Source organism: Rhamphochromis longiceps, linkage group LG3, assembly GCF_057381845.1.
Source record: "Rhamphochromis longiceps isolate RC_006_pf linkage group LG3, R_longiceps_female_GT1.1, whole genome shotgun sequence".
Classification (NCBI taxonomy): domain Eukaryota; kingdom Metazoa; phylum Chordata; class Actinopteri; order Cichliformes; family Cichlidae; genus Rhamphochromis; species Rhamphochromis longiceps.
Window position 1 is genome coordinate 5,935,971 of NC_140559.1, and position 23,902 is coordinate 5,959,872.

The window sequence follows — 23,902 nt, forward strand, 5'->3', positions numbered from 1 at the left end:
CACCAGAGGGCTCCACTGACCTGCCTGCTGACATCAGAGCACACACCTGTGTCATGTGACCTGGCAGGAGTAGCAAAGCTGGACTCAGACCTGGCCCAGGCAAGTTCAAAGGCAGCTGTGGTAGAGAGAGGATATGGGCTCAAATTGTGGTCATAAATATTGTGTACTTGTAAATCAGGATTTGTGTGTGTGTATGGGATCAGAACGATGCCACCTTGAAATGAAACCGAAAAAAATATTGAAACTGAAAAAAAATATTGAAACTGAAAAAAATATTGAAACTGAAATAAATGTACAGCGCGGCTGCGGTCACGGACAAACTTGCATGTGTCTGTTCGGGAATGGCAGATGCTGAGAGGTCCAGCGTTTACATTACCGACTATTTCAAAGTGACAGCCTGAGGTGTTCTTCAGTAAATTGGACTACCAGACAGGAGGACCTGAGGCCCCACCGTATTATTTTCGGTAAGTTAAATGTGTGTGTAAGCTAATCCGTAACTTAGGTCCTTAGGTGAGCACTCGGCTGTCGGGGAAACTTGTTTTGTAAAGTTCGTTTAGCTAACCCGTGCAGGTGAATGAATTTACCCTGACTAAAGAAATCAAGAGAAACGCACCGGGCTGCTCAGTGACTAACCACGGTTACTGTGCTTTTATTATGAGTATTATACTGTAAGAGCAACAGGCTGGACTCTGCTTCTGCTCCTGTGCAGAGCTGCTTATTAATAAGAAGCTCGGTATACAGACAAGGATAACACAATACCCGGGCTAGAACGACAACTTCAGTTTGAGGCGCATGTCCTCCTGACATTTGGTGTTTGTGTTAACGATCCAATGGAAAAGCTTTGATGGGAGTGAGCTGTTCACTTGCACTATAGCACACAAAACGCTGCGCTGAGCACTGAGTGTTGCATCCGTGTACACACTGCATTGCTTCATATTTCACTCGTAAAGTAGGAAATGGGTGGAGCAGTTTATTAAAAGGGTAAACGTACATGGGTTTGATTGTACGGCCCAAACAGAGCTGGCACAGGTCTAACAAGCATGAAGGGACAAACTGAGTGTGACATAAGGAAATGCTTACATGTGTAATTATCTTGATTACTGGTGAAGGACTACGTCACATGTAATCAAACATGACTCATTACTTATAAAAACCCTTTAACTAAAAGTGTATCAGAAACTCTCCTCTACTGTTTACTCTGTTTATCACCCAACAGTGACCTCGACCCTCTTCAAGCTCCTCACTGGTCAGTTCGAGTCAGGACGGCTGAAAATCCTCAGTGTTTACTGGGTAAGTTAAACTGATCAGTGGGACACTCGGGGGCAGAGACCATGATGCTTTGGGGCAGACCACAGAGGTTTTACTAGTCAGTACAGATTTCAAACACACCGCTACATACTACATGTTGTATTTTTCTGGTTGCTAATACACTTGGATCCATTACAAACATACACATTGTTGTGTGATGTGTGAAGACTTTTTATGGCTTTGTTTTTTGTCCAAACAGCACAGAGGAAACTATTTCTAAGCCAAGAGGCTAAAATTCATGCATCAAATGATGCGCAGCAGATAAGACGGATGTAATCAAGCTACCGATAGAAAGAACATAGTCAAGGATAAATAAAGTGTCTTTTTTCCTCATTGTTCTCTGTGTGGGCCTCCTACTTCCTCCCACAGTCCAAAGTCATGCAGTTAGTGGGGACAGGTTCATTGGGGCTCTAAATTTCCCACGGTGTGAATGTCTGTCTCTGTGTTTGCCCTGCGACAGACTGGCGACCTGTCCAGGGTGTGCCCCGCCTCTCATGACAGCCCCAAGCACTTTACATGTGATGTAAAGTGGACTTTTCTTTTGTTGCCACGTCCATGATTTAGAAAATGTTACACAGATGTTGTCCTGCTTCGCTGTGCTGAAGCGTGTGCTTCATGGAAAGTTTGAATAAGAAAATATCAGGTCAGTAACTGTTTGTGTTCCCTGTAGGTGAGGCTGTGACAGAGCTCTTTAAACTCTGCTGTAGGACTGAGTCTACAGAGGAGATTCCTGAAGAGGAGACGCTGAAGATGAGGGCAAAGGTCAGGTTTCTGGCTTTACTTGTTGAGTGACCATACTGCATTCTGGAAACGTGCGTAGCTTACTGGGAGATCTGGGCATCTGTGCTGACCCGGGCCTCAGCAATTGAACAGAAACTCTTGGATGTGTTTGTCGTCTGTAGAAAACAGTGATATCAGCTCTGCTTTGTCCAAGCTGACCGAGCCAGCAGCAACTGTGCCCATTTCCAAACTGTCTGTCTCCAACATGGTGCACAGTGCCCGGAAGCACATTCGCCGCCATCGACGCATCGATGAGTCGCCCCTTAACACCGAGATACTCAATTCTGTCCTTCTGGTAAGAGTTAATCATGTAACCTGTTTAAAAGGCATTAACTAGTCGGAGTTGACTGATACTTGACTGAGTTTTAATGGTTTCAGCTCATTTTATGAGGAAACTGATTCTGACAGAAGAGGTGTGGATCCCGTGTTAGGAGACGGTGAGCGTGATATTCAGAGCAGCAGAGACCTCGCAGCGTGTGGTAGTTTGACTCGTACTGATGTGGCTCCTCTGCTTCTTTTCACAAACAGTTTTTCCTTCCTGGTCACTGTTGAGCCCGTCACACTCAGCAGCTCGAGCTCGAGCTAAGACAGCCTTGAATCTTAAAACTACAGCCGTAATTGCATTTATGTCTTAGAGTGCTGGCCACAGATATTGATCCCATCTGACAGCAGCTCAGTAAAGCACAAGAGCGTCGTCTTAAACAGGATATCAGGCAGCGTTCTTATTTTTATTGTCTACTTCTGGTCACATCCTGCTTTTGCCACTGAGCGATCAGCATCCTGTGTTTTATCATGAAGTGCTGACTACGTGAGCTGCACTTGTTTAATTCTTCTAACATCTATAAAACAACAGAGTTTCTAAATGACAGACTTATTTATTTGTGTTTGTGTCTCTGTTTCCAGATGCTGCTGTGGAGAAGTCTGACTGTAAGAATAACACTCAGCTGTCCAACTCCAGTGGGACATCGGAGCAAGAGGAAACCTCTGATTATGTATGTTTGCCTCTTCACCACTCGCACACTCAAGGTTACACTCAGGTCAGGTCCAATATAAGTTTCAGAGTGAAGACGGGCTCAGTGCTGTCAGTACTTTGTCAGGATTTTTATTAGAATGTATTAAATTTGGTGTCCTGCTGTTTGATTTCATGCTGGTCTTTTCCCTCGTTGTAGAACCTTTTCCACCAGCTGAAGTCAGCCCCCAGTGACAGTCTGACCTACCGTCTGGCTCTGTGTGTGTGTCTGGTCAACTATTGCTACGGTGGGCTGTTGGACACCTCTGGCAGGAGTTTGTCCTTGAGTTGCGTTACCGGTGGGAAAATAACCATCTTATTTGTGGGTGGGTACCTCACAGGCTCGTGCTGCTTTGATTTTAAAGATGTCACACATATTAACATTTTCATTTTATAGCAGGTAAAATAAGTATTGAACACGTCAGCAGTTCTCTAAGCAAATATATTTCTAAAGGTGCTTTGATGTGAAATTATCACCAGATGTCGGTAACACGGGAACATTAAACACACAGACATTTATTTATTACTTTATACAAATGTTGGTGATGACAGTTCATGGCAGCTTCTGTATGGAGAAACCAGTCCCATCATTGCTCATGACTTTGACCCACTCACCACACAAACAGTCTATAAATCCTGAATGCTCCGTGGATCCTTCCCACAGATTCAGCTCAGGTGATTGGCTGGGCCGTTCCAGCAGCTTTACTTGATTCCTCTGAAACCAACAGTTTCCATCGGCTGTGTTTGTGATCATGGTCTTGCTGAAACATCCATCCTTGTTTCATCGTCATCATCCTGGTAGATGGCAGCAGATTTTAATCAACAATGTCTCCATTCATCCTTCCTGGAGTTAGATTTAATGGCTCAGTCCCTTTTGCAGCTTGTTATAAAGTTTTTATGCATAACTTTTCTAAGCAATCACACATTTTTTTGGGAACATCAAAATCATAATGCTCCCACCTCCAGACTTCAGTGTTGCTGTGGTGTTTTTGGGATGCAGCCACCCAAACACGGTGTGTTTACAGCATTCAGAGAGTTTTGCTCTTAACAAAGGCAGTCGCACTTTTCTCCTCTCCCTTAGCTTCCCTGCTTAGCCTCTTGTGTCCTTGTCTAGTCTCGTGTTTTTTGTATTACTTTTCCCTGGAACACTCTCTCACAGTCTGTTCTCTAAAACCTAAAAGAGGAATTATGGGTTGGATCAACTGCTCCCTGAATGCAATTGACACCCCTTTCTCAACGAGAAGTCTGGGCTCGGGTGAGCCTGAGTGCTGAAGATATCTACCTATTTGGAGCCATGATAACAGGGTTCTGGCTGATCGGAGCTGGCTTGGCCCTGACTTATCGAAGAATTAAGAAAGCGGAACCGGCTGTTCAAACCCCCACAAGGCTGCCCGCTGGGATTCAAACGATGGGAAGAGGCGTGAGTTTCTCAAAATGGGCTCATTGAACGCAGCATGGATAAGATCTTGGAGAAGCTCACTGCGGTCGTTGTTAACTTGTTATTTTCTGTTATACTGCGAGAGTACTGTTGCCCGCGAAGGGTTGTTGTTGGTGTGGAGAAAAATGGCGTAACAAATAAAGCGCTTGGAGTGAGACTACGACGTCGTGTCTTTGAGTTCTCAGAATCGGCTCTCTGAGCACAAGAATGACAACATCACGGAGCGCAAGTTTGATAACATCATGGAGAAGCTCACGGCTCTCCAACGGGAGATTGAGAGACCAGTGTCGGAGTGTTAGAACAGCTTTGAAATTCATATGAGCTGTTCGCACTAAAGTAAAAACCTCCATCACTTATGCGGATACCCCTTCGGCCCCAGCCGTGGCCGAACCACAACTCCCTGATAACGACTGTGTTTAGACTGTTCTTCCCACTCCATGCAAGGCCACCTGGGTTGGCTGGAAGACTGTTTACTTAGCCTGGCAAGGAGGAGGACACTGTCTCAGCTGAACTCTGGACACGCACACGCTTACACAGACATATATATACACATGCAGATGTACACTCCTCCCCCCTCCAAACGCCTTCGACGCTTATTCCCCTCCGATGCTGACGGTGGATCAAGGAGACCAGCGCACGCAGGCCCGGATGTACTGTCTACACTGGCTGTCTCTCACCCTTTACCCATCCCTGTTGCTTGTCATGTGTTTCTTTCGTGTATTAAGAGATTTTTCATGTGCAGAGGTGTTTTTTTTCTGTTCTCAAACTGATCTCCCTGTTGGAGCTCAGTCTGGGGGGAGTTATTTTTTTTCTCCTTATCTTTCCTCATGTGGTGCATTTTCCATTGTTATACCTCTCTGACCTGTCTTCCCCATGTGATGTTTGTGTCATGTATGTATGGTCAGAAGGGTAAGATGGCGCTGGCAAAGGTCGGCAGCCTTAACCCAATTTCCATCGGGGTCAGCCTTCAGGATCAATAAAGTTTTATTGAATTGAATTAAATGACCAAACTATATTAAAGTTAAAGCGTATTGTTGTACCTATGCATTACACTGGAGCAGAGCTTACATACATTCTTACCTGCTTACACTCATCATTCATTCGTCAAACTGAATAAAATAGCAATAAAATAGGGTGGCTGCAGCTCAGGCGGTAGAGCGGTTCGTCTACTGATCGGAAGGTTCAATTCCTGGCTTCCCCCAGGCTGCATGCCAAATATCCTTGGGCAAGATACTAACCCCAAATTGCTCTCCGATGCGTTCATCGGAGTGTGTGTGCGTGTGTGTGTGTGTGAGAGAGAATGTTACTTAGAAAGCACCTAGAAAAATGTGCTTGTGCGAATGGGTGAATGCACAAGTTGTGTAAAGCGCTTTGAGTGCTCAGAAGAGTAGAAAAGCGCTTTATAAGAACCAGTCCATTTACCATTTAACCAGAGGAGTATTGCACTGGTTGGATGGCAGCAGCCATGGAGGGAGGGTGTAATTGTCCCGTGTTATGCTGGTGTTTTGTATTAGATGTAAGCTTACATTTGGCAGCATTAGTGAACATTATACTGAATGTTACACAGGAGTGTCTCAGGTAGGAGGGAGGCTCACTCGCTCCATTCACTGAGCTTAGTGTTCAGTGATCGATGGTCCAGGGGAAAAGCTGTTTTCTTAGCCTGGCTGTCCTGTTTCTTGAACAGGTGCTGTCCAGGATGAGATGAGATTTGATTGGCTCTCCTGAGACAGCGAGTGCTGACCATGTCCTCCAGGGAAGGAAAGGGACAGGCACTATTCTTCTGTGCTGTCTTAATGACCCACTGAGCAGTTAGCATACCAAGCTGTTAGCAGTAGGTGGGGACACACTATGGTGCTGTGGTAAAAAAGCCACCAAGACTTTCTTCTCCAGATGGTTCCTCCTCCTCAGCATCCTGAGGTGGAGTCTTTGACTTTGGACCATGAGAGGTCCTCAGCTACGTGAGTCCCCAGGAACGAGGACACTCGCTGAACACAGTCTGCTTGATGTGGAGAGGAACGTGTTTCCCTCTGCTGAGGTCACATCTCCTTAGTTTTGATGGCGCCGAGCAGACGGTTGTGTTCATTGCAGCAGCCTGTCAGGTTTTTAACCTCCTGCCTGTTCGCCGTCTTCTCCACTGATGATTGTCGCATCATCAGCAAATGTAACGATGGTGTTAGAGGGGCAGGTAGGTGTGAACTCATGAGTGTACAGGAGAGCAGGCAAAGACGCCTGTGGATACTTTATGAATGCAGATGATAATATTCTGCCAGCGTTTCACAGACTTGTTCAGCAAACTTTAAACACACTTCACGCTTCTCTTTTTTCTGTGGCTCTTGCGCACATATAGTTTTCTTTGAAACAGTCGTACCTGCTGATTCCAGGCCTTTCTGTGGCTCTTCATAACTGGGCCTTGACTCTTCTGATAATTCTTTTCACTGGTCTGTGTGAAATCTTGTGGGAAGCACCTGGTCGTGGCCCGTTTATGGTGAAATAATATTCTTTCCACTTTACCAAAAGTGCGCTGAAACCTTCAGTAGTTCTACTGTGACCACTGCCACCAGCATGTTTTGCAAAAGTCTTGAGAGAGCTCGTTGTTTTTACCCGTCATGAGACGTTTCTTGTGTGAAACCTGAATAATGAGACCATCAGTTGGGACTGAACCAGCTGATATTTGATTTGATATTAATTGGCGAGGTCTGTGACGAGTTACATGACTCTTTGGTGGCAGGACTCCTGGGCTGGAGGTGCGAGTCCCACTGAGTCTGTGGATGTTGTTGGACTGTCCTGGTTTCCCACCTCGGGATAAGCAGACTACAGTAGCGGTTTCCCTTTCTAAGAAGTGGGACTAGGGGCTGTGCTTGAACTTGGGAATGATACTCCAAAGCCTCCCTGGAAGTCTGTGACTGGGTCAGTTCGTTAGTTGAACCTGAGGTTGAGGATATATTTTCAGCCCTGGAGCTCCTCTGTCAGATGGTGACGGCATACAAAGTATCTGGTACCACTGTCCTCTGTGTGCTGCTGTTGGTCCGTCAGCTGTGGAGAGAGTGAAGAATAAGTGATAATGAAAAGTTGTTGTTCTCGTTGAACTCTGTTATTGCTGCTTTATTCGTGGCCAACACTCAGCAGATATTGGCACCAGCCGATTTCAGTCGGGATCTCAAAGGACTTCGTGGAAGAGCAGAACCTATTTGCAGACATTTGTGGGACCTCGTTAGACTGTTGACTTGGACACAGACAGAAGACAGAAACACATTTTGAGACCAGAGGAGATGGATCTGTCAGAGCGGGGGCCCCCAGGCTGTGGAGTGCTTTGCCTCCATCATTATGTTGCCTTGATTGCATTTATTTTTATAAACAGCAGCTTGAGACTCATTTATTTAGCCTGGCTTTGAACTAGATTTGTGCTGTTTCATATTATTGTGAAGCACTCTGTGGTTCTTATCCTGTGCCATATAAATAAAGTCAAATGCTGGATGTCTGTACTTTGTCCAGCTTCAGCTGTCCAGCTGAGCCGACACTTTAGAATCGGGCTTTGGTCTTGTTGTCAGTCATGTTGGATCTCTGTCCCTCTCAAATAACAGACAAATGACCAAAATGTAAAAATCCAAGCACATAATACCAGGCACAAAAGCCCCTGCAGTGTTTGTGCCGTGCTTTAACTAAAACTTTGCTTGAAATTGTTTAAGCAGTATTTGTTTCTCTGTTAACACACTGGTGTTCACTCATATCCATCTCTGTGCTTCCTAATCTGCAGGCTGGCAGGTGGAGCTCCTGATCTTCGCTGTTGTCTTTTGCATCAGAAGTTCCAGGTAGCCACACAGTGCACAAAGTGCACAAAGTGCAAGGACTAATCGAACGATTTAAAAGACAAAAAACAACATCATGCACATTTGTAGACTTGCAACTTTAATTCCAGTGGTTTATCAAAAGTGTTGTGTTAACTTTGATAATTGGAACGATGTTTAGGTGATAAAGAGAAAAATGAATTCTGAGAGCTGATGCTCAGTGTGATACAGCATCTTCAAACTCCCAAACACCTGTTTATGTCGTGTTGTCTGTTGAACACAAGTAGCAGTGTTATGTTTCCATGTGTGAAAAGAGTTTTTGTTCCTGGACAGATGCTGAATTGTTGTATCGAGAGGAAGAAGGCCAGAAATGAATCTCACAAGGTACCCGAGGGGAAAGAACAGGAACACAGGGTCTCAGGTGCCTGCCAGAAGAGCCGCCAAGGACCAGAGTGTGCAACCAGTGCTTCCAGTTCAACAAGAGAGATGTCTCAAGGAAAATCCTGGGAGTCGTGGAGTGACAGCGAGGAGGAATTCTTCGAGTGCCTGAGTGACCAGGGCGAGCCTGAGGCGACACAAGCTGAGGGCAGAGCTGAGGGCAGGCTGCACCCCTACAACAACATGACTCTGCTCAACTCTGCAGAGCCTCTCTGTGTTCACAGGTCACCACACAGGTCAGAGTCACTGCCTCACTGTGCAAACACATCATATGCTGTTATTTATTCCAAATACAGCATGTTGAAAATAATAGTCGGGGTCACACGGGGTGGAGCCTATCCCATACCATAGGGCGAGAGGCGGGGTTCACCCTGGACAGGTCGCCAGTCGCAGGGCGAACACAGAGAGACAGCCAAACATTTAACCCAGGGGTGGGCAACTCCAGGCCTCGAGGGCCGGCGTCCTGCAGATCTCACCCTGTGTCAACACACCTGAATCAGATGGTTAGTTCAGCCTCTGGAGAACTTCCACGATAAGGATAAGCTTTATTTGTTGGTTGCCTGCAACTGAGATGACCTAATCGACCATACATACAATGTACAAACTTAACATTGGGGATACAGGTCAGGCTAACTAGCAACAAAGGATAGCCCTAACCCAAGACACGTTGAGGAGGTTATTTAGCCATTGAAATCAGCTGTGTTGGATCAAGGACGCATCTAAAACCTGCAGGACACCGGCCCTCGAGGCCTGGAGTTGGACACCTCTGATTTATGCTCTCATTCACACCTGTGGGCAGTTCAGAGTCAGAGTTAACCCAACCCCACTCGCTCCATGTTCAAAGACGTGCAGCTAATAATTAGAACTAAAAGAAAGCGGTTGTAACAGTACAGAGGCGACCTTTGTGTGACAAAACCATGAAAGCAGATCTCATATAAGTGGTTCACAGAAATGTCATTAAGCTCAGCTGAAGCTGACTGAGTCTGATATCTGTGCATCATGTTTCATTTTCAGGAACCTGCTCCAATGACAGAGGACCTGTTAGCAGAGCAGTCAGAGGTACTGACCAAACTGGGCACATCAGCTGAAGGTACCCACCTGCGTGCTCGGATGCAGAGTGCCTGTCTGCTATCTGACATGGAGTCCTTCAAAGTGAGTCGGACACACTCTGGGTCAGCTGTCTCCTAAGTTTCTTAGTGCTTCCTGTCTAACATCCACACTTAGACGGACACATCGGAGAGCAGCTTGGGGTTAGTATCTTGGCTAAGGATACTTGGCCTGCAGACTGGAGGAACCAGGGATTGAACCACGACCTTCTGATCAGTAGATGACCTGCTAATGAGCTACAGCCACCCGTTAGCCTTCAGCATTAGCCACATGTTGTGGAAGTTTTCCATTAAATAAAGCCTGCAGACGAGCGGCAGCTAACATTCTTTAATCAAAACAAAGAACAGACAACCAAGCTTGGTGGAGAGCCTGCATGATCGCGGGGCAGACGGTCAGCAGAGTCTCCCTGAGCCTAGCATGGCTCTCAGTTAAAAACCTTCTTCAGGAACAAAAGGCAGTGCACAGCTGTTTCACACCTTAAGGTCCACACTCCCTCGCTGCCTCCCAGAGTCCTCGAAGAGACAAAAGATTCTTCCTGTGGAGTTCTGCTTCCCCCCAACTTCCTTACTAGACCCCCACCATCTGTCTAACTGCATGAGTGTGAGACATGCTAAAATCCAGTGGCACCAAGGCATCATACAATAACATAATATGAATAATACATAAATAAAATAAATTCTTATACACACATTAGCGTCAGTGTGCCCTCGAGTTGCTACATGTCTGCTAGTTTTACTGTTCAGGATGTTTTGTGTGTGTGTGTGAACTGCCTGCAGTGAACATAACTGTGCAGTCACACACACACACAGTAGTCACAGAGAGTACCGCTGTGGTAGGGTGACCATAAAGAGGACACTGGGCCCAGTCATGAAGAACTTTAATAATACTGTTAGCTTAAAGAAAACGACGTCTTCTCTGTGCAATTAATGATGAATTAATAAAAAATGTCATGTAGGCTTTTACAAGTAAACTAGTGTGAAATAAGAGGACTGTTGATCAGCCTACGCTGTGGAAAGCTGTGACTCTGTCACTGACAGTGTGGCATGATGGATGCAGTCATGCTGGGAGAAGCTACGTGAGTGCAGAAACCTCTGATCACCAGACGATCACGTGGTCGTCAGTTTTCAAACAGCTCATTGCAGTTTTATAAATCATCTTCAGAGGTTATTTGAACCTTGTCTTTGCAGAGACCTGCAGACCTGAGGCAGTAATGCAGTGATAATGACCAGTGAAGGAAAAAATGTCCATCCCGGTTTTCCCTCCAAGGCACGAGCGATAAGCAGAGTTCTGTCCTTTCCTTCTAAGATTCCTAATTATTTAAAGTAACACTCAGGTATGCCATTCAGCGTGTTAGTACGAGCTCGGGAGCAGCTTGGGAGAACAAGAAAACAGAGACTGCTTTAGGTTGCCTTCCCAATCGACTCAAAGGTTTATTTAGTACATAACAGCTTATATAGAGGAAAAAAAGGTTCGTGTGTCAGCAAGTTCTCAGTTCAAACCGGTACAGACCAAATAAGGAAACGTCTTCCTGCCTTGTGAGCAAAGAAGTATCCTGTGTGTAGTTTATCAGTTCAGCTACAATTTATGATCATCCCAGCAAAATACACTCCTAGACATAGAATACAGAGTTCTTTCATTAGTGAATTCTGAAACAAACCACCTGGCCTTTAACGAGCCTTTTTCTAAGAGATAAAGAAAAAGGGAGGATGGGAGTAAGGAAGTGGTCTCGTCTCTGTGGTATTTTCGACCTTGGGGTACCAGCCTGTGAGTCTTACACATTAATTCTTGGGTCACAGAGAAAGAGAAAAACAACTATTAGATGGGCCTTATTGAGTAACAGTTTTCCTGTATAAAACAATATCCTGTAAATGCTAACCGTGGTATCAAAATATCACAACAGTTCTCTCCTTTTATCATGAAATGATAACATAGTATAAAGACAGAATGTAATAACATAATATAAAGACAAATCATAACTGTAACTGGTCCTTCGAGCAAGCTTAATATCAAAAATTCTGAGAGCGTATACATGGTATCACACAACAGACAATAATCATCAAAAACATGCTGCAACGGTTACAAAGGCTACAATTAGTTCCTTCCATCTTCCAAACGTGTCCTGTAGCCACTTATGTAGCCACTGACCGTGGCCTGTATTGGCAATTAGTTCTATCTTCAATGCTTCAAGTCTATTCATAGCTTGTGTGAATGAACCGTTAGGGGCGGTATTATTGGGAATGAAAGTACAGCATACATCAACGGTTACTAGACCACAGGTACCGGTCCAATTAACAGGTAGAGCTAATCTAAGGGTATTATTGCACATCCAATAAGCATGTGGGATTGGTCTGGTCAGGCGCGTGACCATGTGTGATTTAACTAACTCCCCCCAGTCAGTATCATTTAATACACCGTCTGGGGGAACAATGATCGAGTCTCTGCTCGAACTTGAACTGTGTGTGTGTTCTTCCAGATAGGATAAAACTTCAGCCATAGAGACAGCTAGCCATGTCTCATTACAGCGTGCACCTGGGGAGTCAGAGAAGAATGGATAGTTATCCTTTGTATAATCTATGTGTGTGTCTGGGCCAGTTAACTTTAGTCTGCGCAGACATATCATACTAGTATTAAAATGGAGAGGGATCTGTCCTAATGGCAGTGAGGGCTTTAACCTATTCTTAGGGCGTTTCATTGGGGCGCAGGTCCCTGCGGTGTCATTAGATAACTTCAATAATTCGCCTAATGGAGTCTCAGGATTAGTTGGTGTGTGTGTGTGTCTAAGTAGGCAGTCGAGAGGGCTCAGAGTCAACTGTAAAGTGTCTTTAAGGAGAGCATTATCTCCGCCGATTTCCTCTAGTCCCTCAGTGAGGGGGAAACCGGATATGGGGTATCCTACTATTACCTGTTCTGGATTAGCCTTTGAACAGACATAACAGTTACTGTTTCCTAAGTCACGAGCGGCTGTTCTGGCATTTTCATACCAGGAGTTGACTCCTGTTCTAGAGGGCGCATAAGATGGTTTATTAGTGGCGTCTATGTTGTCATTTACTGATTTTAGGGAACGTAATGAGTGCATTAAGTAGGTGTCTTGCAAAATAGAGCATGAGGTATAGTCAGCAAAATATGACCTGCAGAAATGTGAACATGGTTGCAGTTTACAATACAAAATAGCAAAGAGAAATCCTAAGGTTAATGCGATAGATATGATAAATAACCTAAATATATAAGAAAAACAGTTCTTCAGTCGTCTCCTGGCCTGGTCCCAGGTTCGAGAGACACAGAATAAGCGTCGTATGATGACAATGGGCATTTCATTTTCTCCATTATCAGGATGGAATGAGTCTGGCTTTATCAGGTTAGACATCATGTGGTACTTTTGGCTTTCTGTTCCTGCTGGATGTTTGAGTACCTTGTTGTTGTTCTTTCAGGCGTTGTGTGTTAATCAGTGATTGTGTGTGTGTATGTACATTGGATCCTGGCGCTGGCTCGCCGGAGATGTCGTCTACCCGTGTGTTTATTTGCTCTGGTTCCGGGCGTTGGCCCGCCGGAGATGTCATCTGCTTGATCCGACGCCTGAGATGGTCCGATTGGGCTGGTCTTAACCCTGCTGGCATGAATCCACTGAGGTTGTCCGTCTGTGAGGATGCTGGTTCTTCGTCACTGCCAGTACAGTCTGGGGCTGGAACACGCGCGGCCTCCCAGAGTGTCCTTGGTTTTAGTGGCTTCTCCAACACGCATCTCCTTGTCTCCACTGGTGGGTTGGATCTGTGGAGGGGAGAGGCTGGGAGAGACAAACTTTCTGATAGTTATTATTCAGTGTTTCTACCAAATTGTAGACATAGTCGGACAATGCAATATCTACATCACCTTCTAATAGCGGTGCCCCTCTGGAAGCTGACCATGGTGTTGGAAATGGTCTTCCCATGATTATTTCAAATGGAGATAATTTGGTTACTGCAGATGGAGTCATTCTAATCTCACAGAGGACTTGAGGAAGTAATTTGACCCAGGTCATTAAAGTTTTAGCACACTTTTGAATTACTTCTAATGTGAATGAAGATCCTCTATCACTGTTAATCTGGTGAGGTATTCCGAATCTGGGTATTATTTCATTGCTCAACTTTTGACAGACTACTTCTGCAGTTTCTTTTGAGGTTGGATAAGCTTCTACTCATTTACTAAATTGATCCACTATTACCAGTAAGTACTTGATGCTTCCTTGTGCTGGCATATGTGTGAAATCAATTTGTAATGTATGAAATGGAAAATCTGGTTGTGGTAAATGCTGATGTTTTGCTTTTGGTTTTCCTACATTAGTTCGTGCACATGTTAGACAGGTTGCTAATATGCTTTTTACTGCATGCAATGTTTTCTCAATTACAAATCTTGATTTTATTGCCCCTATTACCCCTCTTTGTCCGACATGACTCACACAGTGAAAATGTCGGGCAAGGACTGGCATCAGGGAATATGGGAGGGCAATCAAACCCTTAAGATTTTGTATAAGCCATCTCTGTCATCTAAGGTACAGTCATTATTCTCCCAATAGGTGTAATCACATGCAGAGGCTTGCTCTTGTATAAATTTTAAATCAACATTTGTTTCTAAATAGTCTGGGAGTGTAACAAGTGGCAGCTGTAGGGGCACAGATAATACTTCCTGCGGCGGTGGGAGCTGCAGCCTTGGCTGTCACGTCTGCTAAGGCATTACCTGTTGCTTCGTCTGTGTCAGCTGTACTGTGTCCTTTCGTTTTTACAACTGCAATGGCCGATGGTAGCTGTATAGCCTGAAAAAGTCTTTGAACAAAATCAGAATTTAGCAATTTATCTTCCATCAGCAGATCTAAATCCTCTTTGTCTCCACAATGTGCCAAAGTCATGCACAACGCCAAATGCATAGCGGCTGTCTGCGTAAATTGTCACATGCTTATCCAAATGTAGCTCACAGGCGCGTATTAAAGCCATGAGCTCTGCTTTTTGTGCTGAGTGAAATGGTAATGAGTGAGCCTCTAGTATGATGTCAGGCACTGTTACCACTGAATAGCCACAAAGAAATGAGTTGTCACTCGGCCTTGAACAGGACCCGTCCACATAAACCGTGGCTGAGTCTGGGATAGGTGTTTGCTCTAAATCTGGACGTGGTGCTGTGGATTCCTGTATACGTGTCATGCAGTCATGATCGTCAAGCCTGTCTGAGCCATCCTGTCGGTCAGAAGAGCACAGCATAGGATCAATAAATGTGCTGGCGAATCAGGTGTGCTGCTCGCTTTTATAGTGAGATTTGCATATGTTGTGTAGTTATGTTTGCTAGAATGGCCGTGACCTGGTGGTTGGTGTGTAGAATAGTGTCATGTGAGAGTGTGAGCTTCTCGCAGTCCCTTATCATGATAGAGCAAGCTGCTACTGCCCTCAGGCAGGCCGGCATTCCCTGAACAATTCAGGCAGCACCTTTGAGTGGCGGAGGTCAGCACTCCCTTTAATGCATTGAAAGAGGCAGTCATTTCTGTGGACCACAGTATTCGAGGAGGCTTGTCTTTTTTACAACAGTCACGCAGAATGTGGTCATGAAAAGAACAGTCTGGTATCCACTGTCTGCAATAGTTCACCATGCCCAGGAAGGACAACATTTCCTTCTGTGTAGTGGGCCGAGGGACGGAGGTCACAGCTTTGACCCTGTCTGCAGTCATGGAACGTTTTCCGTGAGACAGTGTGAATCCCAAATATTGAACAGAAGTCTGACAGTACTGCATTTTCTTTGCTGATGCTTTGTGGCCAGTCTTTTGGAGGTGCTGGAGAAGCATGTGTGTAGCAGTTTGACATAGTTTTTCACTCGGAGCACAGAGGAGGAGGTCATCCACATGTGGATCAGGGTGCAGCCCTGGAGGAGTGAAGCACCATTGAGAAAGCAGCAGAGCTGTCTATCATGCCTTGGGGCAAACGAGTCCAAGTGTACTGCTTATTTCTATGTGTGAATGCAAATAACGGCTGTGTGTCTTCATGCACAGGTACTGAGAAAAAGGAGCGGAGCATAAATCCACCACGGTAAAATGTGTATGCAATGCATGTCAATATGCTGTGAACATCTGAAACGAGAGGTGGCAGAGGAATGTTGACTGCATTAATTTGCCTTAAGTCTTGTATGAAACGCCATACGCCAGGTTTGTCAGGCTTTGGCACAGGATTGACAGGAGTGTGGGCTTTATTACTCCTGTAGTCAATAAATCTCCTATCATGACATCTAGGGCTGCGGCTTTTTCGGCAGAAATGGGATGTTGCTTGACATATACTGGCTTGTTGTGTTTTAATAGGTGTACGTGATAAAGTGTACAGTCAATAAATCCTATATCATTCTCACTTTTAGACCACAATGTCATATTCTGGTATTCAGCTGGCAACGTAAGTGCAGAAATAGTACAGTGGATAGGGTAGGTTAGATCTATGTGACGACATGGTGTAGTTATGTCATAAACTATGTCTGAGTTATGTGACAAAATCACTGTTTGACCTTCACTTGTGTGAGCAGTTATCATGTTGTTGAAAAGTGTGAGAGAAACAAAAGTGTGGCTCCCAGTCATGGGATTACCTGGTAGTGGCGTCTGTACACGTTTTTTTGGCACAGTGTGTGACATAGAGTACCGGACAAAAAGGATGTTGAGTTCATTCTCTGCTGAGGGTCCAGCTGACACAGAGGATGTTCCTTCTCCATCATGTCGGTACATAGGGCAGAGAAAACATAAGCTGTTATCAGTGTCAGCAAACATTTCACCCTTTATGTTAAATGAAATACACAAATTCATTTTTGCTCTGGGTGTCTGCGGCTGCTGGAAAACTGAGCCACAATAAAAACACATATCTCTACTTTTATCCTTCCGTCCTCTGAAACTTCCTTGCTGTGCTGGAGCGGGTAATCCTGCATACATTAGTTTCTCACTTTCCTCTGAGCCTTCTACATCAAAATTCAACTTTATCTTAACACTTTTAGCTTTCGTGGTAGTATCTGCACTGGCCTTCAGTTTTACTGACCTGTTTTCTGGCGATAATCGTTCGGGATAGGGCTCCGGAAATAAATTAGAATGCATTGAACTTACAGTCCGTAAGTTGTAAACAAAGTCAGTCACATAAGCACTTCCGCATGTTCTGGATACGTGATCATGGACGTCTTCACCGATTCGCGGACGTAGGTTACACGTAACCGGAAATGGGAGTTGTACTGAGCCGTTATTTGAGACTTTATTTTGTATTTTATTAATTTTTGGTTTTACAGGTACTTTAGATTTTTTATCGGACCTGTCTGTGGTCTTTGAATAATTCTGACCCATGTTCAGTGATTTCCAGAGGGGTTTACACGCTAGGAGGATTTAGGTTAGTATTTTCGCTGCGGCACAGCTGAGGTCACTTTAAATTTATTGCTAGCAATTTTTGTTTGGGTGAGCAACTCTCACTTAACGAGCAACTTCTCGCAAAACAACAGGCAACTCCCTGTGTCTTTCTGCTTTTAATTTACTGCTTTTAACCCTTGAGACCCGTGTTTTTTTTTTGTTTTTTTTTTTTTAAAGAAAAATTAAACAATTAATTATTATTATTATTTTTTTTTTTACGTATAAATGTGTTGTGTCTTTCCACTTGATTATAACTGATTTATTTATAACATTTTATATAAAAGAAAAACGAGAAGCACATTAATTCATAGTAATTTAACATAAAATTGTTTGATAGTGTTAATTTGGAAAGCCACAACTCTAGCGGGTCCACCAACACCACACAAGGGTTAATTTACTTTATTCGGGGACTGAGGAAGTCGTCAGTGTATCTCTCTGGATCACTAAGTGAAACTTCGTCAGCATATCCCGTTTTTTTTTATGGATCGATCACTGAGAGAGGTATAATACGGTCTTTATATAAATATGAAAGACGCATATTTACCTTCTGTCAGCCTATCCCACTTCTGACGCCAAATTGAAGGAAAAAAATGTCCATCCCGGTTTTCCCTCCAAGGCACGAGCGATAAGCAGAGTTCTGTCCTTTCCTTCTAAGATTCCTAATTATTTAAAGTAACACTCAGGTATGCCATTCAGCGTGTTAGTACGAGCTCGGGAGCAGCTTGGGAGAACAAGAAAACAGAGACTGCTTTAGGTTGCCTTCCCAATCGACTCAAAGGTTTATTTAGTACATAACAGCTTATATAGAGGAAAAAAAGGTTCGTGTGTCAGCAAGTTCTCAGTTCAAACCGGTACAGACCAAATAAGGAAACGTCTTCCTGCCTTGTGAGCAAAGAAGTATCCTGTGTGTAGTTTATCAGTTCAGCTACAATTTATGATCATCCCAGCAAAATACACTCCTAGACATAGAATACAGAGTTCTTTCATTAGTGAATTCTGAAACAAACCACCTGGCCTTTAACGAGCCTTTTTCTAAGAGATAAAGAAAAAGGGAGGATGGGAGTAAGGAAGTGGTCTCGTCTCTGTGGTATTTTCGACCTTGGGGTACCAGCCTGTGAGTCTTACACATTAATTCTTGGGTCACAGAGAAAGAGAAAAACAACTATTAGATGGGCCTTATTGAGTAACAGTTTTCCTGTATAAAACAATATCCTGTAAATGCTAACCGTGGTATCAAAATATCACAACAACCAGCACACAGTGTAAGTCATGCTGCAGCTGCCCTGAATCTACAGTGTTGGTTATTCCCACCATGTCTCTATGTTTCTGATCCAGTGTGGACGAGCTCTTTATTCAGTCTGAACTGGTTTTAATACTAAAATACAATTGATTTGTTATTCATAGATTTTCAGATTTACTCTTACACAAAAAAGTAAAACATTTGTTGCCAGATCACACGTATTTACTTCCAGTCCTGAACAGAAGGAAATCGTTTTGATGCCTAAATGACATTTTATGTTCAGTGACAGCCTGGTGTGCTTGGGTCCATGAATGCAGTGGTGTCGTGAGTGGGCCCTGTTCGAGTCGTCAGTGCCAGTATGAGGTGTCAGTGAATATATTTACACATTACTTCATTTAAAGGACGAGTTTGTGTCTCTGTCCACAGGCAGCCAACCCCGGCTGTGTCCTGGAGGATTTTGTGCCCTGGTATTCACCTCGGGATTACGTAGAAGAGGAAGTGGTCGATGAGAAGGGCAACACGATGGTGACGGGGACACTCAGTCCCAGGATGAAGATCCCAGGCAACATGTGGGTGGAGGCTTGGGAGACTGCCAGGGTCACACCTGCACGACGCCAAAAAAGACTTTTTGATGACACCAAGGAGGCCGAGAAGGTCTGAAGCAGGTCGTTCGTTTTGCCACATGCGTGTTTTTAAGCCAAACGTGTTTACTAAGTGGATCACAAAGTGTTTTCATGAATGTTTCTGCTGATTTTCAGGATCAGCTTCTGCCATGGGACCGTTTTGGCTCATGTATGTTGGAGAAGTCAGTTTAACACAGATCTGTGCTCACAGACATGTTGAAGCATTTTCACATGTTGATGAAAAAGGATCTGATGCTGTCACACACGATGTTTAACTGACACACAGCAGCTCTCTGTGGTGTGATGGTGTTAAATGAAGAACAACTTTAAACCAGCTTCTATTAATGATCCGGTCGGCTTTATGGGAAAGGGACAAACAGTAACTGGGGTTAGTTGTTTCCTCACCCAAAGAGGGTCCTGGATTTGGACCCGGGCAGGTCCCTGCCAAGCGTTTGCATGTTCTTCCTGCACATATGAAAGCAGAGCTCGGCGCTCCAGTTTGCACCATCACTGAAAATGTTGCCTGTCTTTTAAAGACATTGTTTATCCAAAAAGAGAAAGTTAAAAATAATGCAGCACGGTGGTTAGCGCTGTTGCAGCACAGCAAGAAGGTCCTGAGTTCAATTCCACCATCAGGCCGGGGTCTTTCTATGTGGAGTTTGCATGTTCTCCCCGTGTCTGCGTGGGTTTCTTCCGGGTACTCCGGCTTCCTCCCACCGTCCAAAGACATGCAGCTTGTGGGGATAGGTTAATTGGATAATCCAAATTGCCACTAGGTGTGAATGTGCGAGTGAATGTGAGTGTGAATGGTTGTCTGACCCTATGTGTTAGCCCTGCGACAGACTGGCGACCTGTCCAGGGTGTACCCCGCCTTTCGACAGCTGGGATAGGCTCCAGCGCCCCCCGCGACCCTGAAAAAGATAAGCGGAAGCCAGTGGATGGATGGATAAAAATAATGCTCACTGATAGTCTTATGACAGATTTAAAGATCTGGGTATGACTGGTCCCTCTGTGAATAACCATCATAGAGAAAGGTCACCGTTTATCTGGAGTCTTCTTCAGAGGCAGCCTGTTGGCTGTGCAAAAATATTCTGTTGATCTGAAAGAGCAAAAGGAAAACAGAAGCCAGGCAAACTAAACTTTTTGGGGGTTTGTCTTTAGGTTCTGCACTACATGGCGATGCAGAAACCTGCAGACCTGGCCCGTCACCTCCTGCCCTGTATACTTCATGCAACTATTCTGAAGTTGAAGGAAGAAGGTAAGTCCTCACCGTTTGGTTGAGAAACACGTTTATATGAAATAAAATCAGGGAAAATAACTCTGAGCCCACAGCAGGTAAATTACAGTCAGACCGAAATACAAAAAACTAAAGATATTAAAATAAGTACTAAGAAAATGAAATGCAACCCGAGCTGTTAATGGAGAAAAAAACCCAGAAGCTGCATGAATAAAAAAGTAGAAATCTTGGACGCTGCCAGCATAATGCACAGGCTTTTGACGGGGCTCGCACACAAACACAAAGCAGAGGATGAAGCATCACCAAATACCTTAATGATAAGGTGCATGGTAGCTGCTTTCCTCTGCAGGTGGATGAAGCCACTGATAGTGACAAAGGAATGACTTCTCTGCAGACAGGCTCCTGGCAGAGCCACTGCAGAGGAACTCTTTACAATCACTGACTGTGAAACGTGAGGACTGTGTGGGGACGTGCAGACGGGGGCGCGATGGCTGGGAAACGAGGAGGGCTGCAAGTGGACGCACTGTATGATACACGCTGGCGTCTAGACAGCTCAGTCCTGAGCTGAGTGATGTAATGACTGATTGCATCGACACAGTCATTACATCAAAATACAACCCCTTTTTTTCGGCACTGAAACGAAACAGGCTTTGCACACACAGCCGTTCTGTATCACAGCTGTGATGCAAAAAGATTTGGGCACCACTGGTATAGAGTGACTGGAACCCAGAACCTGGAAGTGTCCAGTGATGTGAGGGTAAAGGACGTCTCACTGTGTACTTTGGTGCACAGATGAGTTTGTGGTCGGTTCAGTGAATGCAGCCCATGAGCTGCAGAAAAAGCCCAAATCCTGAGCCCTCCAAGATTTGGGCTCAAGATGTGTTCTGCACTGCAGGCCCTTGGACTCCATCAGGGTTTGGGCCAGTTTTGAGCTCTTATAAGTATCAGAGATGGACACGTGATATTTTCAGGGCTGCGTAGGCATGATGGGTAGAACATGACCCTGGTGTTAAAATGCAGGTAAATGTGATTTAGTTTGTTTACTCTAACTAGCTACCCAACCCTCACTGTGAAAGGAGCCTGGAAAGTTTCCCCAACATGAATTTCTTTCAGTCAAGTTTTCTCCAGTAATGATCAGAAATCAGATAAAACCCACTCTTTCTTTTATTCTACACACAATAAATTGATAATTAATCCAGGATACAGAAAAGTCTAGATTTCGTCTTCAGACTGTCACATCTGGAGCAGGGCATAATTTGATTTGGTTTTTAGAAGAAGCTAAAGATCTTTCAGTCGTGTTGCTGTTGTTCCCTGACACCTGCAGTGCAACCATCAATTTAGCTAATGAGAGTTCACGTATAATTATAACAGGTCTTAGTTTCTGGATCGTCTCTAAGTTGACGGTATACTGCTAAGACCAGTTCTGAGTCTAGAGACAGCCAATGAGAGACACTAGTAAGGACATCACTGAGGAGAGTTTTCAGTACTTTGGAGAAACCTCAATCAGCTAACGTCCTGCTGTGATACTCAGACCTTTTCTCTAATTAAACCAGAAAGCTAGTTTTCATTTATTCTGTAATATCCCAGAATGTTTCAGCAGGTCAGAAAGGCTTTGGTGCCTATCCAGGTTGTATGCAAATTAATTCTGATTAAGTCTGGACTACAAAATACAAAACATAGCTTGGACACAACAATAATGTCCTCGTTTCACTTCTTTAAAAAATGTATTTTGATCTTATGACACTTACTAAAAGCTTTACTTCCAGAGGTTGACAGAGACGCTCCGTGCTGATAACACGTGAATGTGTGAAGGTTTGTATCATATCTATCTAATAGACTCCAGTTTGTGCATGTAAATGGAGAGTCCTCTTCACACACTGAGGTTAATTATGGAGTTCCACAGGGTTCAGTGCTAGGACCAATTCTGTTTACATTATACATGCTTCCCTTAGGCAGTATCATTAGAAGACATAGCATACATTTTCACTGCTATGCAGATGACACCCAGCTCTATCTGTCCATGAAGCCAGATAACACACACCAATGAGTTAAACTGCAGGAATGTCTTAAAGACACAAAGACCTGGATGGCCGCTAACTTTCTGCTTCTTAATTCAGATCAAACTGAGGTTATTGTACTCGGTTATTGCAGATGGCCCCGCCCCTCCCTGAGCCTGGCTCTGCTGAAGGCTTCTTCCTGTTTAAAGGGAGTTTTTCCTTGTGCCAAAGCACATGTGGGTATATTCCTGGACAAAAGGCCTAGTTTCTATTTGCAGATGTGTTCTGTGATCCTCTGAAATAGCTGGATTAATTAACTCCAATAATAATCCATCAAGACTTTGTGGATATGTTTTAATCTCTGTAAAGATTATTATAAAATGTTGTGAAGGTTTTGATTATTTCAAAAGGATCTGTATTAGTAAGATAATAGTTTGCAGGTTTACTCGATTTTAGGCTTTTTCTCATGTTAACAGTAATTGAGGTTACAAACGTGGCAGGTCTTTCTTTTAATCACAGCTTTCTGTCACTCTGGAAACACTGTCATTTCTTCTCTTTCAGAGTCTGCTGAAGATATTCCATCAGTGCAAAAAACCATTCAGCAAGCTACAGTTCAAGCGAGCAAGCTCCTGCAGTCCCCCAACCAGGACTACAAGAAGTTAGAGGTCAGTGAAAACTCGACCGGACTTTCCACAAATAATTCAGTTTAAAAGAAAGTATCATTAGATTCACCCAAAAAAGTTTTGTTTTTAAATAAATTATTGATTGGTTGTTAACTGTGTTTTTGTTGTAGTTGAGTATGTGCTGTACATGAGGTGTACGTAGACTGGACAGTGTGCACCATGGCTGAGAACTTGGCTGATAATTATTATGGCCATTGATGGTTGAACCATGAAAACAGGGGTGTGGTGCAGTGGGATTGTAGTGGGAGCTGGAGTAACAAACTCCAGTGCTTCCTCAGTGATTTTTTCTAAACCTAGGTAATTCCTTCGGCTGTTCCCACCTGGGCTCAAAGCTTTTATACTCTGCTGATATCGGATGTGTTTATCAGTGATCGAAAACAGAGACTGAGATTGTTATTATTGAGTTTGATCACACGTTAGGTGCATTAAACACCTGCTTTAATACTGTCCTAAAGTCTGAGAACAATCATCAGTTCTTCACATATAAAAATGTTCTTCTCACTAGCACTCAGTATCCATACAGCCCCTTTTCTTTGAATAACACTGTACAGCTGCACAGCTAAACCCCACCATGTTAGTTTTCCTTGATTGGACAGTCTTGTTGTGTAAAAGTATTCTTGGCTTTCTCAAAGTACATTTAAGTATGCCGTGTATCCACTGTGACTCCAAACACGCCTTTTACACCCCGAGACTCAGCCTATGACGTTCCACGTAGGAAAAACCACGTATGTGTATAAATGTGACAGTCTTGGGGTCTCATGCTGTCAGGATTGAGCAGACAGTTGTTCTTGTCCTGTGTGCAGGATTTCATTAACCAGCTGCTGAGCATGGAGACAGTCATCACTCAAGCTCGCTCGCTCAAGGCCAAGTTCTCCGTTC

General features: G+C 44.2%; 1 protein-coding gene, 1 long non-coding RNA gene and 1 pseudogene across 4 annotated transcripts; 2 read left to right on the forward strand and 1 right to left on the reverse strand.

Moving 5' to 3' along the window:
• Positions 1-290: 290 nt before the first annotated feature.
• Positions 291-9,328, forward strand: LOC146672648 (rab3 GTPase-activating protein catalytic subunit-like; annotated as a pseudogene).
• LOC146672649 (rab3 GTPase-activating protein catalytic subunit-like) lies at positions 8,890-23,859 on the forward strand. 3 transcript variants are annotated; one of them, XM_085388528.1, is made up of 5 exons: positions 8,890-8,994; positions 9,773-9,910; positions 18,910-19,137; positions 22,902-23,005; positions 23,827-23,859. In XM_085388528.1, the coding sequence occupies exons 2-4, from the start codon at positions 9,785-9,787 to the stop codon at positions 23,001-23,003; spliced, it is 456 nt and encodes a 151-aa protein (XP_085244654.1). In that variant the 5' UTR covers positions 8,890-8,994; positions 9,773-9,784; the 3' UTR covers positions 23,004-23,005; positions 23,827-23,859. The 3 variants fall into 3 exon arrangements, with proteins under 3 accessions (XP_085244654.1, XP_085244637.1, XP_085244646.1); XM_085388511.1 differs by lacking the exons at positions 22,902-23,005; positions 23,827-23,859 and adding exons at positions 20,268-20,364; positions 22,110-22,155; XM_085388520.1 differs by lacking the exons at positions 22,902-23,005; positions 23,827-23,859 and adding exons at positions 20,268-20,364; positions 20,693-20,984.
• LOC146672650 (uncharacterized) lies at positions 14,854-18,474 on the reverse strand. The gene is made up of 2 exons (XR_014908332.1): positions 16,888-18,474; positions 14,854-16,561 (listed from the first exon to the last, which is right to left on the reverse strand). It is a non-coding gene; the product is annotated as an uncharacterized LOC146672650 (long non-coding RNA).
• Positions 23,860-23,902: the final 43 nt, after the last annotated feature.

Bases quoted from the DNA above. Each gene is read 5' to 3' on its own strand.
- LOC146672649 (XM_085388511.1), top strand. From the start codon at position 9,785: ATGACAGAGGACCTGTTAGCAGAGCAGTCAGAGGTACTGACCAAACTG. The intron at 9,911-18,909 runs GTGAGTCGGACA...CTCTGTCCACAG, and splicing joins CTGACATGGAGTCCTTCAAA to GCAGCCAACCCCGGCTGTGT. The intron at 20,365-22,109 runs GTAAGTCCTCAC...CTTTACTTCCAG, and splicing joins TCTGAAGTTGAAGGAAGAAG to AGGTTGACAGAGACGCTCCG.